The sequence below is a fragment of the Neofelis nebulosa genome, chromosome 12, assembly GCF_028018385.1.
Source record: "Neofelis nebulosa isolate mNeoNeb1 chromosome 12, mNeoNeb1.pri, whole genome shotgun sequence".
Classification (NCBI taxonomy): Eukaryota; Metazoa; Chordata; class Mammalia; order Carnivora; family Felidae; genus Neofelis; species Neofelis nebulosa.
Genome location: NC_080793.1, coordinates 54,041,181 through 54,059,798, shown reverse-complemented (window position 1 = coordinate 54,059,798; position 18,618 = coordinate 54,041,181). Strand labels below are relative to the sequence as shown.

General features: G+C 38.0%; 1 protein-coding gene across 8 annotated transcripts in view; it reads left to right on the top strand.

Annotated features, from left to right (window-relative positions):
• The window catches only part of CCDC171 (coiled-coil domain containing 171), a 314,999-nt gene that overhangs the window by 131,138 nt on the left and 165,243 nt on the right, over nucleotides 1-18,618 (top strand). For all 8 annotated transcript variants that reach the window (XM_058695287.1, XM_058695289.1, XM_058695288.1 and 5 more), the window contains 2 exons: nucleotides 10,899-11,406; nucleotides 12,509-12,625. In XM_058695287.1, the coding sequence (XP_058551270.1) occupies nucleotides 10,899-11,406; nucleotides 12,509-12,625 (625 nt within the window). The remainder of the gene's footprint in view (nucleotides 1-10,898; nucleotides 11,407-12,508; nucleotides 12,626-18,618) is intronic.

Below are 18,618 nucleotides of genomic sequence, written 5' to 3'. Positions count from 1 at the left end.
GAAGGCTGCCTTTTTATTTTGTTAGTTTCTTTTGCTGTGTAGAAGCCTTTGAGTTTGATGTAGTCCTGTTTGTTGATTTTTGCTTTTGTTGTTTGTGCTTTTGGTGTCAGGTACAAAGAATCATTGCTAAATATCAGTGAGCTTCTTTCCTATCTTCTAGGAGTTTCTTGGTATCAGGTGTTATATTTAAGTCTTTGATCCATTCTGAGTTAACTTTTGTAAGCGGTGTGAGTTAGAGGTCCAGGTTCATTATTTTGCATGTGTTCCTCTAAATTTCCCAGTACCATTTGAAGAGAATATCTTTTACCCATTGGGTGTTCTTGGTTCTCTTGTCGAATATTAGTTGACTGTATATGCTGAGATTTAATTCTGGGCTCTCTGTTCTGGTCTATGTGTCTATTTTTGTGCCAGTATTTTTTATTACTATGGCTTGGTGATGATATGATCTTATATGTAGAAAACTTTAAATAACCGATCAAAAAACTTCTTGGATTAATCAATGATTTCAGTAAAGTAGCAGGTTAACAAAATCAACTTACAGAGATCATGAAACATTAGAAAAAGAAATAAAGAAAACTATCCCATTCACAAAATACTTAGGAATAAATTTTACCAAGAAAGTGAAAGATCTGTAGGGAGAAAACTCTTAAGACTTTGCTGAAAGAAATCAAAGACACAAACAAATGGAAAGACACCCTGTGTTCATCGATTGGAAGATTTCATATTGTTAAAGTAGCTGTACCACTCAAAAGCCATCTACAGATTCAATGCATTCCCCATCAAAATACCAAAGTCATTCTTCACAGAAATAGAAGAAACAATCCTAAAGTTTGTATGCAAACACAAAAGACCCCAATAGCCAAAGCAGTCCTGAGAAAAAAGAACAAAACCAGAGATATCACACTTCCTGATTTCAAGCTATCCTATCGGTGTTATGAACTCACTTCTTTTATTCTAAATGTGCAAGAAAGCATAGCAATTCATTTTTCTAACTAAGGGAATCAGTTATCACAAATGCTAGTTTTTAAAGAGAAGCTCTTGGGGTGTCTGGATGGCTTCGTCGGTAGAGCATGTGAGTCTTGATTTCAGGGTTGTGAGTTCGAGCCCCATGTTGGGTATAGAGAGAACTTAAAAATAAAATCTTTAAAAAAGAAAAGAAAAGCTCTCACTGAAGACTTTTTTCTGAAGGATGTGTAACACCGTAGGCTTTGATCCATGAGTAGGCAGATTGAAAGTATCATTTTCATTTTCTTTTTTTCAACGTTTTTTGTTTTTTTTTTTGTTTTTTTTTTATTTATTTTTGGGACAGAGAGAAACAGAGCATGAACGGGGGAGGGGCAGAGAGAGAGGGAGACACAGAATCGGAAACAGGCTCCAGGCTCCGAGCCATCAGCCCGGAGCCCGACGCGGGGCTCGAACTCACGGACCGCGAGATCGTGACCTGGCTGAAGTCGGACGCTTAACCGACTGCGCCACCCAGGCGCCCCTCATTTTCATTTTCTTAAAAGTACATTAATAAGGGGCGCCTGGGTGGCGCAGTCGGTTAGGCGTCCGACTTCAGCTCAGGTCACGATCTCGCGGTCCGTGAGTTCGAGAGTCGCGTCGGGCTCTGGGCTGATGGCTCAGAGCCTGGAGCCTGCTTCCGATTCTGTGTCTCCCTCTCTCTCTGCCCCTCCCTCGTTCATGCTCTGTTTCTCTCTGTATCAAAAATAAATAACGTTAAAAAAATTTTTTTAAAAAGTACATTAATAATATAAATTGTCATATTGTTTATATTATTTATACATATGTTTACATTTTTATAAATTGTAATTGAATACACAGCAGCGATTCCTTTGGGTTTTGTATTGGGTAAACTGCTATTATAATGCATATTACAGGCTATACATTTTATTTTAGGAAATTTTGTTATGACTATTTCTGCATTTCTGCTTTTTTCCCCTCAAAGCTGCAATGCAAATTACACTATTTTCATTGTATATTACTTAATGTATTTTAAAAAATTATGTTGATAAGAACATAAAGAAGGAAAACACACAGTTGTGTAGGATTGTAGGTTCTAGAGGATGTTTGGTGTTAGATGAACCTGGCCATTACAAGGGACCATCTGCTGGAAAACACATGACTTATCTATAGCACCCTGTGTTTGATGTTTAGTTCTTGTAAAGAAATGGTTAGTAAAAGACAGGTGGTTAAGTAAAAACCAGCTTTTGGACTCAAATTGCTTTCATCTGAAAAGAACACAGTAGAGTTATTTGCAAGAGTTTTGACTGTGTAAGCTTTAAAACAATTAGTACAAATGCTATTAGATAAAGGATACTCGTAGGACAGGAGCCTTGGTTCTAGTATCTCAGCATGTTTTTAGCGTTCGGTGAAATGTGCTAGCCACATGGTTGGGAACTCTCAAATTTAAATACTCCGGAGCCGTCACGGAAATACATCTCAAGTATGTGTGCCTACTGAAGCCTCTGGGCCGAGTGCCACACTACATGCTCTTACTGAGTTTGCTTTTGTAATCTTAGTATTTCTGTTCTTATAGCTTTTCTTTCTGAAAAAGCTGGAGTTACTGGCATAGCAGCGTCCTTAGTAAAAGTAAAGGTTTTTTCCCTATCAGTTAAGTATGGTTAGCCTTGATGTAATATTTATTGTAAACACTTTAGGTTTGTTTGACATTTTAGTAAAATCCTCTTATATCACAAAATTAAAGAGTACCTTTGGCAGGAAATCTGGGTTAGTGTTATTAGATGTTGAAACTTTTTTTCTTTTTAATTGAATTCCAAAAATATTCAGAGCTCAGCTTGTTTATATTATTGGAGGTGATAGGTTATACATGCCTGCCTGGAATGGCTCACAGGGAATTAGTTCGACCCTGTCCTGGACACAGGAGGCATTGATGGACTGAGTTGGCGTGAAGGGGGCACCTCTAACGAAATATTTCCAATAATTTCATTAACACAAAAATATCTGCTTCTCAAATGATTGCTTTAGAAATTGTTTTTCTTCTTTTTAAAAAAAATTTGTGGTTTTACATTTACTTATTTTTGACAGACAGAGAGAGACAGAGCCCAAGTGGGGGAGGGGCACAGAGAGAAGGAGACACAGAGTCTGAAGCAGGCTCCAGGCTCCGAGCTGACAGCTCAGAGCCCGATGCCGGGCTCGAACTCACAAACCGTGAGATCATGACCCGAGCCAAAGTTGGACGCTCAACCGACTGAGCCTCCCAGGCGCCCCTAGAAATTGTTTTTCTTAAAAAGGCTATGAATTGAATTTGCCTAATGCTCAATAGATTTTTCAACATTTTTCCCTAACTTTGCATGCCTCCTCTGACTCAAGCCTTACCACAACCATGTGAGATAGGTCATTTAAGAATCATTTCTAGTTTGCACATGGAGAAACTAAGGTTCAGAGAACTGATGCCACTTATGTGTTTAGCGAGAAAGTTCTAGAGCTGGGATTAGAATGGAGGTAACAGGCAAGAGGTAAACTATTCAGCCTCTTGCTTGGCATTCAGAAATTGCAAAGTGAATGTTATGTGCTATTTTTTTTTAACTTTCAGTCTTTTTAAAAATGTTTATTTATTTTTTTGGTGGGGGGAGGGGCAGAGAGAGAGGGAGACAGAGGGTCTATCTGAAGTGAGCTCTGTGCTGACAGCAGAGAGCCTGACATGGGGCCCGAATTCATGAATGATGACATCATGACCTGAGTTGAAGTCAGATGCTCAGCCAACTGAGCCACCCAGATGCCCCTGTCCTGTTTTAATATATTGTCACCATCCTTATCTTCCTGTCCTTTTTGCGTTATACTACGGTACTGTTTCTTTTAGAAATATATGCTGTTTTGTATGTCAAGTAATACCTGAAAATGGGTCCAGTGGCAGATCAATTTCATATTTCTTGAACTTGCATTTGCAAGTGAGTCTTGATTAATTAATGATCAAACATGATGATTATGGTGACACCCTGTCAACTGTCCACAGATGCTAGTTCCCTTATGTCTTATTTCTCTCAGACTTCCTTTTGTCTGAGAGACTGAGTTTTTCTTACATTATATTGCAAAATTGCTGTTATAGGTAAGAGTATTAAGACAACTTTTACATAATGTATTTAATATTAACAAAAATATATCTTACGTGGTATATACCACATACAGAGGGCACTGTGTTTAATACTGTGGTACTAACAAAGAGATATAACACTTAGTTCTTTCTTCAAAAACTGTCAAATATAATTGGGAAGTCATCATATAAACACATGAGAAATTCAAGAATATAAGGTTGATCACAGCAACTGTGTTTAATTAATTCCCAAGAGAATGCTATAAACTTAGAAGAGGAGGTGGTCACAGTTTGAACTATTTAAAGAGAAGACCGGAGCCCACCTGGACACCGTGGCCGGGGTCTGAAAACCCAGAAGGAAGATCTGAGGCAGATCAGAACTGAGGGGGAGTGCTGACTTACCAACCGTCTGAGGCAGTGTCTTTTAACAATTGACAAATGAAGCATCTTGCCCATGTTGACACGTTCATTCTCAGTCTAATGATAAGGAGAACTTTGTTCTTTTGAAGGTTTGGCTTATCCAAAGGGCATTTTGTAGTTTGTACTGCTTTAGATACAAGAGTAAACACAGGCACATAGCACTTTGGCACATAATATTTTTGCCAGGCTACACTTACAAATGAAGATCGTGTTTTTAAGTAAAGTAAATAATCATTATGGGATTTGAGTATATTTATATTATATGTTATAATATATATACTGTCTATAATATATATATATTTCATATTATATATTATATATTATATATATATATAAAATATATAATATATATAAAGTCCAGACAGTAGAATTTCTAGGTCATATGGTAAACTGAGCTATTTGCAAAAGCTGATGCATCATTTTAACATCTCCAGCAGTAACGTATGAGGCTTCCATTTTCTTCACTAAATGTGCATTATTTTTAACAGAGAAGCATTTACATCATAGGATAAGCAGGTGAATTTATTCATTTTGCAATATTACCATTTCATAAAAAGACAAGGTATGCAGTCTATAAAACTAAGACAGTTTTAATAAAGTCCTTTGATGTCTATGTGTCATCAAATGTCCAGTGTGCATTTTGTCTTTTGCCAACATAAAGAATAAGAACGCAGGAAGCAAAAGTGATAAAAAAAGAATTTTATTCCCTCGGGAAATATCTAATTTCTGGTCCAAAGTCTCAAAGTTCATGGAACCCTGTAAGGCGTCCCACAGAGCCTGTGTGCTTCAGGAAGTAGGTGCGTGATTAGGCAAAAGAGGTATCTTTTCCCCCCATTTTGGATGCACTTTGAATTTATCAGACAGTAGAGGAAAACTAGTGAAACTATATCGTAGTTTTGATATGCCAAAGAAATCTATGTAAAAGATATCCATACTATATTTGCAAGTTTTTTTAAATTCTTCAAGATAAGAGTGTTGTTTTGGAGGAATTTGCAAATATTATTTTTGAAACTAAACACACTAAGGAGCAGGTTATTTCAGTCCTAGGAATGCTTTTGTCCCATTTGAAGGCGATATTCCTAATGTTTGCTTTAAAAATATTGGCCTTCAATCTCCTTGGGTAAAGAACATAAGATTTTTTTAAGGGAAAAATTGCTCTTACGGCTGTTTCCATTGTTATCATCAAACAAGCTTTGTTCTTCAAGAATAATTCACAGTAAATAATGCAGCACCTTTGAAGATCCCTGTGGAATATCAGAATTAATTTTAAAGCAGAATTCTGACATGTCGATAAGTTCCAAATTATATTTAGAAATGATATCTTTTTTTCAGATTATATTTTTCTTCTCCTTACATTTATAAAGCTTTTTATTCATTGGGTATTTATTCAGTGCCTATTATGGGCAAAGAAAAACTGTGGTAAACACCAAGGAACATCTTATAAAGGATTATTTAATTTGTTCAATATTTAGTAAATTCCTACAGGGTATAGAGCACTGTAAATAGAATATTTACTGCAGTAAATACTTCCTGGCCTCCAGGAACTAGCATTCTATTGCATTTGAGGGAGAACAGATATGCATACATGAAATAAGTAAGTAGCAGTGTCAGAATTAAATTTGTGAGTCATATAATTAAGTTCAGAGAAGGTCAAGGTCAGCATGAATGAGAATTATAGGAAAAGGTGTCATGGAATAGATAGACCCTGAAATGGGCTCTGATGATTGCTAGGATTTGAATAGTGTTAGGGGAGTTGGAAGGGAAAAGACCTGGGAATGCTAGACAGCATTGGTTAAATTGTGAAGAGTGGTGAGGTTCGTGTCTGGATAGTAAAGAAGCAGACCGTTCTCCCTTTTTCACCAGGGTGAGGATTGTGGGAGAAGGTGAAGCCTTTACAGCAGAAGGCATGTGGGAGTGTTGTGACTTGAGGAGGGAACCTTGGTTCAGTAAGGACAAAGATGTTAATAGGATCGGATGGACATAATCTGACAGCGGCATGGAAGGGGCATGAATGGCTGGTGGTGGATAGCTGGAAGTAGGATGCGTAGCAGTAGATATGGATCAGGGCGTATTTTATAGGAAAACCCAACGGTGCTTGCCGATGGCTTTGATTTGGGACGGTAGAGGATAAGGTGAAAGGAGGAACTAAAACCGACTGCAAAGTTTTTGACTTGAACAATTCGGTGGATGTTGGTGCCATGTATTGACATAAAGAGGACTATCATGAACACGTTTAGGAGGCAAGTCAATAGTACTGGACTGGATACTTTAGCTTGAGATGGCTGTGAGGTAGCTAAGTGGAGATGCTTACCGGGAAGTCAGATCTGTGGTTCTAGATTTGAGTGGAGACAGCAGGGGTGCAGAAATGTAATTGTTAAGAAATGAACAAAACTTGCACTAAGTATTAATGTTATTGAGGATTTTGTGTGGCTAACAATATTTGTCAACAAGAGCTCTAAAACTTTAAATGTTTAACTTCATTATTTTTAAGTCTTTAATTCCACCCGCTAATAAATTCTAGTTATCTAGTTGAATATTGGTCTGGTTGATTTTTTTGAAAAATAACAATCGATACTTGGTGTCTTGATTATAATTACTTAAACCAAGAATGGCTGGGGACAGCAGATGGTTATTAGACAAATAAATAGTCTTTTGAGTTTATTTTTATTTATAAGCAGACTTCCCACATATTCTTAGTCTTATTTTTACTGTTTCACCAATCTGTGAATGGCATCTGAGTCTCTGAGAAATCATGAAGCGTGGTAGTAATTAATATTAATCACTTAATTAAGCACTTTTAAATATACAATCGCTACAAATGATCAAAATTTGGGGGCCATAGAATGACACGAGGATTTGAAAGACACGAGAATTTAAAAGATTGCTTTAGTACTTTGCCACGACTTCTAGCAGGCAGCCTAAAATGAAAACTGGCTGTGTAAGTCTGGAATCCCAATTCTGTTTTTAAGACATTCCAGCTTGTTCCTGGCTTTCTGTCTGTCGAGAGAAGTGGGGTGTTTTGGGTAATGGAGTTCAGGTTTTTATCCATTTCTCTCCACATTTTGGTTACTTTGTCATCCTCATTCCAGGACTGCCTGTTTCTGGCTGCCCTTCTAAAATGCTGTTAGCTTCAATCTGATGCTCCGAAGTAGGCTAGCTGTCTTCGGTAGAGCTGTCATGTGCTACAGCTAACTCTTCTCCAGAACAGGCTTGCTTTACTTCCAGCTGTCTTCCCCCCCCCCTTTTTTTTTTTTTCTTAAATTTTAAAATTTGTATTTAATTTACTTTAGAAATTTTAATTCCGGTATGGTAAATGTACTTTCAGCTCTCTGTCCGCAACCCATTCGATTTTGTCCAAGGACTTCGCATGCTATTTTGAAACATTTAAAATATCATTAGCAAATGTATCTATTCACCATTTGTGTTTGTTCACAGAAGAGTACTTTTTGTTGAAAATATACTTCTGCCTCAGACTTTGAGATCTGTGACTATGTTCCACCTGGAACCTGATTAGGTTAATGTTTCTTTCTTTTTTTTTTTTTTTTTAAATTTTTTTTTTCAATGTTTTTTATTTATTTTTGGGACAGAGAGAGACAGAGCATGAACGGGGGAGGGGCAGAGAGAGAGGGAGACACAGAATCGGAAACAGGCTCCAGGCTCCGAGCCATCAGCCCAGAGCCTGACGCGGGGCTCGAACTCACGGACCGCGAGATCGTGACCTGGCTGAAGTCGGACGCTTAACCGACTGCGCCACCCAGGCGCCCCAATGTTTATTTCTACTACCTAGCTGTAACCGGTGTGGCTCTTTTATGTTGGATTGTCTATAATTTTCCTGTTTTCCCCTCTAATTGAACTGGTGGAATTGATTTTGGAGAAAATACGGAATTAGCCTTTGTAAATTCTGTTTGCTCCTCTTGTTCCACCTCCACTTCCGGCAACTTTACTGCTACCCATGGCGGTCTTTATTAGTATTTCTGATTCTCCCATCCATTAACTAAAGCAGAGCGACTTCCAGGATTTTATGGCTTCTCATGGCTTTCCAGATAGTTTAAATTCCTTAGCTTTATCATCTTTTATCCACCTACGTGTCAGTTTTCCATCATTGTCCTCTTTTCTTCAGGCGTTCTGAATTATTTGTGCTTCCTTAGAATGCATTATCCTGTTTTCTGGCTCTCACTCTTCCACATACCGGTCTTTCTGCTTTCTTTAGCTACAGTGCAGGTCAGCTTTCCCTTTTCTTAAAGGTTGCCTTCTTAAAGGGGTGTCTCACATCTGCTTCCAAGCAGTCCACCTGGCTAGTGCTTCTCAGAGTTTCTTGCTTCTTTCAGCTACTCCCAATGGGACACCATTTCCTTTACAAGTGTCTTTGCATGGAGCTCTGGGACACAGTCCCGGTGATGAAATACTGCTACCACCGCTTGGCCATGGGTGGAGATGTGGTTGGGGGCAAGCCACAATTCCTTTATTTCTCTATTCCTTTCTTTTTCACAGTAGTACCACAGATATGGCTGGTTCAGACTTTAGAGAAGAGTCGGAATAAATAAAGACAATTACAGTCTAGAAACATTTTTTTTTAAGCATTTTTTTTAAGGTTATTTATTTTGAGAGAGAGAGAGAGAGAGAGCGAGCATGGGAGGGGCAGAGAGAGAGGAAGAGAGACAGAGAATCCCAAGCAGGCTCTGCACTGCCAGCACAGAGCCCAACGCAGGGCTCAATCTCATGAGCCATGAGATCGTGACTGGAGTGGAAATCAAGAGTCGAACCCTTAACTGACTGAACCACCCAGGAGCCCCTATAGTATAGAAACATTTAAAACCATGTCTAAAATACAGTGTTTCCCCTGCCCAAAGGAAGGCATCCAAGAAGTTGAATCCTTGAGAGAGTGGCTTCTTGTGTACTTCTTTAATTCATTTGTGCTCAGGACTGTACCTCTGAGGGCCTTCTTCTACTCACCGTGCACTTATCGGGAATCTCATCCGCTAGGCTTGGGGTTGGATTTAGTACAAGAGTTACTTTCCTTAGCAGTATATTTCCACAAGTTTGAATTCTTTTGACTGCCGCCGATCAACATTGTCCACGGTAGGCTTTGACAACAAATCTTGTGGAGTCATCAAGGGTTTGTGTGATTTTCTCCAACTCGGATCATTAAATTATTTTAGGGTAGCTATGGAGCCACACTTTATCACTATTTTTTTTTTAATTCTTTCTATTACATACCTCACCACCACTTGTCCTTTGTCATTATCCCTCCAAAAGCCTGTCAATATCATTGTGTGCAAACTCCCTTTTGGGTACCTCTGCCAGTCTGGCATAGTTTGATAGTGCATTACACCACAGTTATTGATTTGCTTGTCTGTTTTCCTAGCACATGGAATTTAGTGACTAGTCAATAAATGTTTATTGAATGATAAATGAATCAGTAAAGGAAATTGGGATCTGTTATCTTCTGAATACTCTACCTCAGCAGTTCCTTAATGATCAGGCATAAGATTTCATAGAGAACTATTTTATTTTCTAGCAATTAAAATATGTTGTCCATAGTTAAAATTTCTTGGTGTTTCAAATTGTTTGGATTGCAAATTCCTTGATGAGGGAAAAAGGATCAGAGAGATGCTGAGGCCCAGCTCACGGTTAGTTATTTCCTCCCACCACTGGGGCTGTGCTTTGTTCGGTCTGCTGTCTCAGGAAGGTAAGAAAGAGCTGAAATGAGAGATTTTAACCCGAGAATTAGTCCCCCCTCACCCAGTAAATGGCAGACAGTCAAGTGCTATTTGTTATATTGTTGATTTAACCCTTTGCTTATTCTGGCAAAAAGTAAAGTCTTTTCACATATAGGAAAACCTCTACTGCTGATGTAATTTGTTTAAAAAGCAGGAAATAAAAGTGAGGAATGGAAGAGGAGAAATTCTGTTTTCTAAATATGTGTATTTCTGCATAGGTGTATGGGAAATTCATGAAGTACTTTTAGAGTTATGCGTTCTATGTTATGTAAAGTTTCTGTGTAAGAGGATTTAAAAATCAACATGCACATTTAGGGGCGCCTGGGTGGCTCAGCCGGTTAAGTGTTTGACTTCAGCTCAGGTCATGATCGCACAGTTCGTGGGTTTGAGCCCCTCACTGGGCTCTGTGCTGACACCTCAGAGCCTGAAACCTGCTTCAGATTCTGTGTCTCCCTCTCTCTCTGCCCCTCCCCCGCTCATGCTCTGCCTCTCTCTCAAAAATAAGTAAATGTTAAAAAAAATGTTTAGATCAACATGCACATTTAGATCTAACCTGTTGCTCCATCATACATATTTTTTTGATATTTAGAACATGGGTCTTTTGAGGAAGAATTAGTTGTCAGCAAAAGTTTGTTTTCTTTCTACAAAGAGGAAGTAATAAAATGCCTAGTTGTTTAAAATATTTTATTTGACTTCTCTTATAGAAATTTCAAGAAATTGCTGAAAAAAATATGGAAAAGTTGAACCGTATTGAGAAGTCACACGAACAGATGGTTCTCGAAAATTCACGCTTCAAAACTGTGTTATCACAGACTCAAAGGGAACAAGCATCCTTGCTGGCAGCCTGCGCATTGATGGCCGGTGCCTTATATCCTCTCTATAGCCGGTCATGTGCCTTATCGACACAGAGAGATTTTCTCCAGGAGCAGTTCAACACCTTTGAGTTGCTCAAACTGGAAGTCAGAACTCTAGCCCAGGCTTTGTCAACCGTAGAGGAAAAGAAGCAAGAGGAAGCTAAGATGAAGAAAAGGCCATTCAAAGGACTGATGATACGTGTATTCCGGAAAGGTGTAATTGCAATTTTGGCAGCAAATAGGCTCAAGATTTTGGGCCAATCATGTGCCTCTCTTTTTACCTGGATGGAGAGCTTCAAAGAAGGCATAGGCATGTTGGTGTGTACAGGAGAGCCCAAAGACAAGCATAAATTTCCAAGTAAGATAATTTAAGCTTTTTAAAAATCTAAGTTGAGTGTAAGGACATACAACGTGACCAGGCTTAGCCATTGTGTAAAAACTTGAAAAATCATTTAATATGTCAACTCATGTAACATAGTCTCTCGTGTGTTGTAGATATGTGTGTGGGTATGGAGAAATGTATATTTATGTATAAATTAGGTTTTGATTTTTTGTTATAAACATTAAAATTTAAAGAAAGTGGCAAATATAATTTCAACTTTGCCTAGCTTTATGTGTGTGTGTATATATACATATATATATGTATACATGTATATATACATGTATATACACACATATATATATATATAGTCAGCTTTATTATATTTGAATGCTCTTTTCACAGTAAAGTGGAGAGTTTATATAGTGATTTTTCAATTAAGCCGATCCAGAGACTCTCCCCTATTTAAAATTAATTAGCAGTATAATTTATTTTTACTTTCTATGAGTCAGTATAAAATGATCAGAGTTAAAAATCTGTTGAGGAATTGAACGGAAATGAGACAGATGTAAATTTTCCAGTTAACTTTTTTTTTAAAAGTTTCACTATTCTGAGGAAATAGTGATTTCAGTTTTTAACTTTAAAAATCAAGCTATTAAGGGGGCACCTGGGTGGCTCAGTCAGTTAAGCTTCTGACTTCGGCTCAGGCCATGATCTTGCAGTTCGTTAGTTGGGGCCCCGTGTCCAGTTCTGTGCTGACAGCTCAGAGCCTGGAACCTGCTTCAGATTTTGTGTCTACCCCCCTCTCTGCCCCTCCCTCGCTCATGCTCTCTCTCTCTCTCTTTCTCTCTCAAAAATAAATAAACATTAAAAAAATGTTTTTTAAATAAAAAAATCAAGCTGTTAAGTAATGTAAGTAGAACTGAAAAAAAAAACTTTTCTTTTTTTTTGACATCACTTAATTTATATATATAAATAAATTGTCAGTCAAATCTAACATTTCTTGTAGACTTTTCCACACTAGGCAAAGTTCTGCCTACAAGTTTTGGTCTGTTTCCTAAATAGCCAAACGTTGCTATGAATTTTAAACATGGATTTTAAAAGTTTGCAACATCGCATAATGGATCTTCTTTTCTTGCAGGGCACCAAAAGGAGCAGTTACGTTGTTTGCAAGCACTTAGTTGGCTTACCAGTACTGACCTTCTGGCTGCAATCATCACTTCTATGGCCGAGTTACAGGAAGTCATTAGTAAAACAGGTACGCTTCCCTCTTTTAGGTCCTTGCAAATGTCTAGAAATGCTTTACAGTTCGAATTCTAATAAACCATCTAGGAAGAAAATACATTTGTTTTCATCTTTCTCCATTCAGGTACAGAGAGATTATTAAATCTCTATTTGATGATGGAGAGGATTAATGTAAATTTTGGTGGGTAATTTTGTCTTAATTTATGGGGAAATTAAATGACATTTCTTGGTGAATGTATCCACCTTATTTTTTCCTTTTAGGATCTGACATTCCAAAGGAAATCTCATCATTAACTTTTTTTTTTTAATGAATACTGGGAATGTTCTTGCAAATGTTTTAGTCTTCCTTCATTTCTATTTCTAGCTATACATTTTAGAAGTTTGAGGAATAACTGAACCAGTAGAAAACTTTTCTCGTTGGTGATATGTTTTTATTTTTCCTAATTAATTTTCAATAGAGTTAATTTGAGTAGTCTGTTTCCACCAGGTGTGGAACCACCTATAATCATTGATTTCCAAAGGTCTAAAAATCAGTTTACTGGGGCATCTGGGTGGCTCAGTCAGTTAAGTGTCTGAATTTGGCTCAGGTCATGATCTTGCTGTTCAGGAGTTCGAGCCCTGCATCAGGCTCTGTGCTGACAGCTCAGAGCTTGGAGCCTGTTTCAGATTCTGTGTCTTCCTCTCTCTCTCTCTGCTGCTCCCCTGCTCATATTCTGTTTCTCTCTCTCAAAAATAAGTAAACATTATAAATAAATGAATAAATAAATAAATAAATAAATAAATAATTCAGTTTATTTTTTAATGACTCAGATTGCAGGATATGTTTGTATGAAAAGTTCAATGAAAACTAATTTTTCAAGAATAACATACACCTACCTACTGGTTAAGCTATGTCATTGGACTAATTATGGACATTTCAGGCACATTAATAGTAAAAATAATATAATGGATTTGATAATACTTGCCTGCCTTGTGGAATGTTGTAAGCATTAATGAGGTAATAATTTGGGATGTAGTTTAATTCTTTAGACAACTGCTATATACATGTAGATCATTTGTTGTGATTTCTGATAACTAAATCTATGTTCTTATAGTGGGAAACTTATGATGCAAAGATTAATTTTAGGTTGTGGCCCGTTGATGTTGGTAAGCAATATTCATCTTTAATATTTTGGCAAAATGTCAATGTACTGGGTTTGAAGTCTGAAATAAAAGTCTAAATAAAATGTATTTTAAGAATGTTGGGGGGCGCCTGGGTGGCTCAGTCGGTTAGGCGTCCGACTTCGGCTCAGGTCATGATCTCGCAGTCCGTGAGTTCGAGCCCCACGTCAGGCTCTGTGCTGACAGCTCAGAGCCTGGAGCCTGTTTCAGATTCTGTGTCTCCCTCTCTCTCTGACCCTCCCCCGTTCATGCTGTCTCTCCCTGTCTCAAAAATAAATAAACGTTAAAAAAAAAAAAAAAGAATGTTGGCATTATACCTTAAGAGGAAAATTAACATTCTTGAAAGAACTTAATAAAAGTTATTGGAGTTAGGGGCGCCTGGGTGGCGCAGTCGGTTAAGCGTCCGACTTCAGCCAGGTCACGATCTCGCGGTCCGTGAGTTCGAGCCCCGCGTTAGGCTCTGGGCTGATGGCTCGGAGCCTGGAGCCTGTTTCCGATTCTGTGTCTCCCTCTCTCTCTGCCCCTCCCCCGTTCATGCTCTGTCTCTCTCTGTCCCAAAAATAAATTTAAAAAGTTGAAAAAAAAAATTAAAAAAAAAAAGTTATTGGAGTTAGTTTGAAAAACAGATTATTTGTGTTCATCATATTCTGTAGGTGTGTGAACACTTGACATAGATTGGTTTCTTAAGCTACAATCCTGTGTATATTACTTTATTTATTTATTTTTTCTTTTCACTGTGCTATACATCTTCAGGAGATGAAAGAAACATATATGACTTGGATCTGGACATCTAGAAAATATACATAATGATTATAGAACAAGATTGGCAATTCGTGAATAACTTTAGGCAGAAAGTAATCAAGATTGAATGAGGAAATACTGGCTTTAAATGTAAGAGTCCAAGATAGGTACAGCGTAGTGGGGGCTTACTAGTATTGGGAAGGCTTCAGGGAGCCTTAACGGAAGGCTTTCGCTGGGCCTAGAAGGATAGATAGGTTACATAGGAGGGACAGCATTCAGATGGAGGGCAGAGCCTGAGCAGAAATGCAGAGGTGGGAGTAGGCACAGAATGGGAAGAGGGACATTGAGGAGATGGAATGGAAATCCATGCCTAGCATATCTGGCTTATACATGGTGATTACTAAAATGTATTTTCTGTTATAACTATATTGGAGAATCGTGGGAGAAAAGGTAGAACATTGGCATACGATCAGATTATAGAGACTTTATAAAACTAGACAGTGGTCTCCCTGAGCACATTTTCCAAAAGTGGACCCTTGTAATATCTTAAAGTTAAGATATTGACACAATGATTATTTGAGACCCTAATAAAAATATGTGTAGGTAAGACTTATCAAGGAGAAGGTAGACTGAGAATGGTGTGTCTTTAAATGCTTGCCTCCCTCCAGGAACAGAGCTGCCTTGTTAGAATATGCTTGTACCTCTAATGGCTTGAGAAAAGAGCAAGTTCAGGGAAACTCATCTTTAGGGAAGCCTTTAAGTGTTGTTGGCTAAAGAACACTAAGTAATTAGGGAAGAGTTTAGTGATAGTTGCTTAGAGGGGGAGAATAATTGATGTATTGAAATCCTGAAGAGTATAGGGAAGAATATGGTTGGACAGGTAAACAATTGAGTTGTTAGTGGACTAGTACAAAAATGATCAGTGCGTTCCTTTTGCAGAGGCGACTTGACAAGCTGGGCTCGTAGAATAATTCATTCAAAATATGATGACCAGTTAATGCATTACCTTTTCCAGGTAATGTGTTTTCATTTTCATGGTTATCCTAGTAGTAGAAATTTCCTGATACTTTATTATTATTTTTTTATTAAAACATTTTTTTTTTTAACATTTATTTATTTTGAGACAGAGAGAGAGAGAGCATGAACAGGGGAGGATCAGAGAGAGAGGGAGACACAGAATCCGAAGCAGGCTCCAGGCTCTGAGCTGTCAGCACATAGCCTGATGCGGGGCTCGAACCCACGGACTGGGAGATCATGACCTGAGCCGAAGTCGGATGCTCAACCGACTGAGCCACCCAGGTGCCCCAAAATTTCCTGATACTTTAGCAGAAACGATGGGAAAATATTTTCAGGCACTTAAAGTACATGAGAGGTTATTAACAGATAATAGTGAGGGTAATAAATGTAAAGCTATAACAGCTTACATAGTCATGTTGAGTTTATAATTGAAGTGTACGAATAACCTAAATATACGATAAGCATTAGCATATAGCAGAAAGAGCATTAGCTTTGTACCAGGCGGATTTGATTTTGTTTGCAGCTCTGCTAGTTATTAGTTGTGTGAAACTGGGCAAGTTACTTTGTTACTAGACCTCAGGCTCTTTACCTAGAAATGGAGATAGTACTATCTTCCTGGTTTTTATGAGGATTTAATGAGATAATCCTTGTTGAACATTTTGTAACAGTGCCTAGCATATAGTGGGCGCTAAAAAAACCTGTTTCCTTACAACCCATCTCATCATGAAAGTAGTGTATCACATTCCTGAATGTAGTACACACATCTGCCTGTATGCATTTTTAGACAACTAATTATTTTCTATTGCTATGTGTTATTCCGATCTGTTTTATTCCTCTCTGCCTCTCTGCCTTTCTGTCTGCCACCCTTCATTTCTTCTTCTTACCCTCCCTTCTTCCTTCCTACCACCTGCTCATCCATCTACTAACAGGCTAACAAATGATATAAATGTTACCATAAGCTACATACTGTTTTATATTTGCATTTAAAAAAAATTATTTTGAGAGGTGCCTGGGTGACTCAGTCGGTTACACGTCAGACTCTTGATTTCTGCGCAGGTCATGACCTCACGGTTTGCGAGTTCGAGCCCCACACTGGGCTCTGCGCTGACAATGTGGAGCCTGCTTGGGATTCTCTCTCCCTCCGTCTCTGCCCCTCCCGCTCTCGCTCTCTCTCTCTCTGTCTCTCAAAATAAATAAATGAACTTAAAAACTGATTTTTTTTTTTTAACTTTTTTTTTTTTTTTTTAACGTTTATTTATTTTTGGGACAGAGAGAGACAGAGCATGAACAGGGGAGGGGCAGAGAGAGAGGGAGACACAGAATCTGAAACAGGCTCCAGGCTCTGAGCCATCAGCCCAGAGCCCGACGCGGGGCTCGAACTCACAGACTGCGAGATCGTGACCTGAGCTGTAGTCGGACGCTTAACCGACTGAGCCACCCAGGCGCCCCTTAAAAACTGATTTTAAAATAGTTTTAATCTTACAGAATAGTTGCAAATACACAATAGAGACTCTTTTTGCTGAATGATTTGAGAGCAAGTAGCTGACACGATGCCCATTACTTTCTCATATTTTAGCATGTATTTCAGGCAAGACATTCTTCTACATAACCAGAGGGCTGTGATCAACGTCAGGAAACCGTTCAGACCCCCTTTGACTTACCCTAGTTGTCCCAACCATGTCTTTTATAGCAAAAGGATCTGGTTTCGAATTATGTGTTGCATTAAGTGATGTTTCTTTAATCTCCCTCAGCGTGGAAAAGTTCCTCAGTCTTTCCTTGACCATCATATTCTTGAAGATTACAGACTGATTTTTGTAAAATACCCTTCAGTTTTGATCTGTTTGATGTTTCCTCATGATTAGATTCAGTTCATGCAATTTTGGCAAGAAGATCACAGAAATGATGCCGTGTTTCACTTATGGCATGCTATAATAGCTTTAGCTTAAAAAAAATCATGCTTTTGAAGGATTTTCTCCATTTCTATTAATATTATTCTAGGGAATGATTACATACATGTATATATGTGTTTATTATATATTATATAAATGTTCATATATATACATATATACATATATATACACACACACACACATATATATATATATATGTTTACTTATATTTGAGAGAGAGAGAGAGAGAGAGGGAGAGAGAGAGGCAGAGAGCAAGCAGAGGAGTGGCAGTGAGAGAGAGAGGGAGACACAGAATCTGAAGCAGGCTCCAGGCTCTGAGCTGTCAGCACAGAGCCCGATGTGGGGCTTGAACTCACAGACCATGAGATCATGACCTGAGCCACCCAGGGGTCCCTGGGGAATGATTTTTAATGTTTGGGTAATATTTATCAGTTGAGCACTTCATAATTTGTTTAACCAATTCATAATAGGATCTTTTCATCGCAGGACAGTTATCAGGAATATGAGTTCAGCTTTGATTTGTAATTGATTCATTGTCTCTTGGATCACCTAATATTATGAGTAGTATCTTAATTCTTTCAACCAAGTGGGATATTGAGATGGCAAAATCTTGGTAAAGTTTATTAAGGAAATAATCTGAAAATCCTGAAATGAAAAAAAGTTATTTCTTAGAGCCATATTTTTTCTTTTCTGTTCCTTCCTTCTTTCATTTTCTTGTTTTGAAGAACTTGCTGAAAATTTAAACCATTTTACATGTCAAGACTACATATTGATGGCATCAGTCACTTTTTTTTTTAAGCCTCAGGAAAACTGGTGCTGTGTGTCCATATCAAGTAGTAGTTTTTAAATATATTTAATAGTAACTACGTCACTTCTTGTATTATCTTTGTTCCAAGGTAAAAAAAAGTATATTATTCTTTTAAAAATACTCTTTTTAGGTACCTATCTTTTCAGAGTAAGTTCTGAATTATACACATACTGTTAATTATATAGGAGAGAAAAATTTTACCGAAGAGGGAAAATTAAACACTTAGGGTACATAGTAGAGTATGAATTAAGAACTTGGGCTCTAGATTCGAATCTGGGTCCCATTGCTTAACTTTGTGTGTGACATTGGGAAAGGTACTCAATCCCTTTCGGCTTCAACGTCTTCCCCTCTTCCCCTGTGGAATTGGGC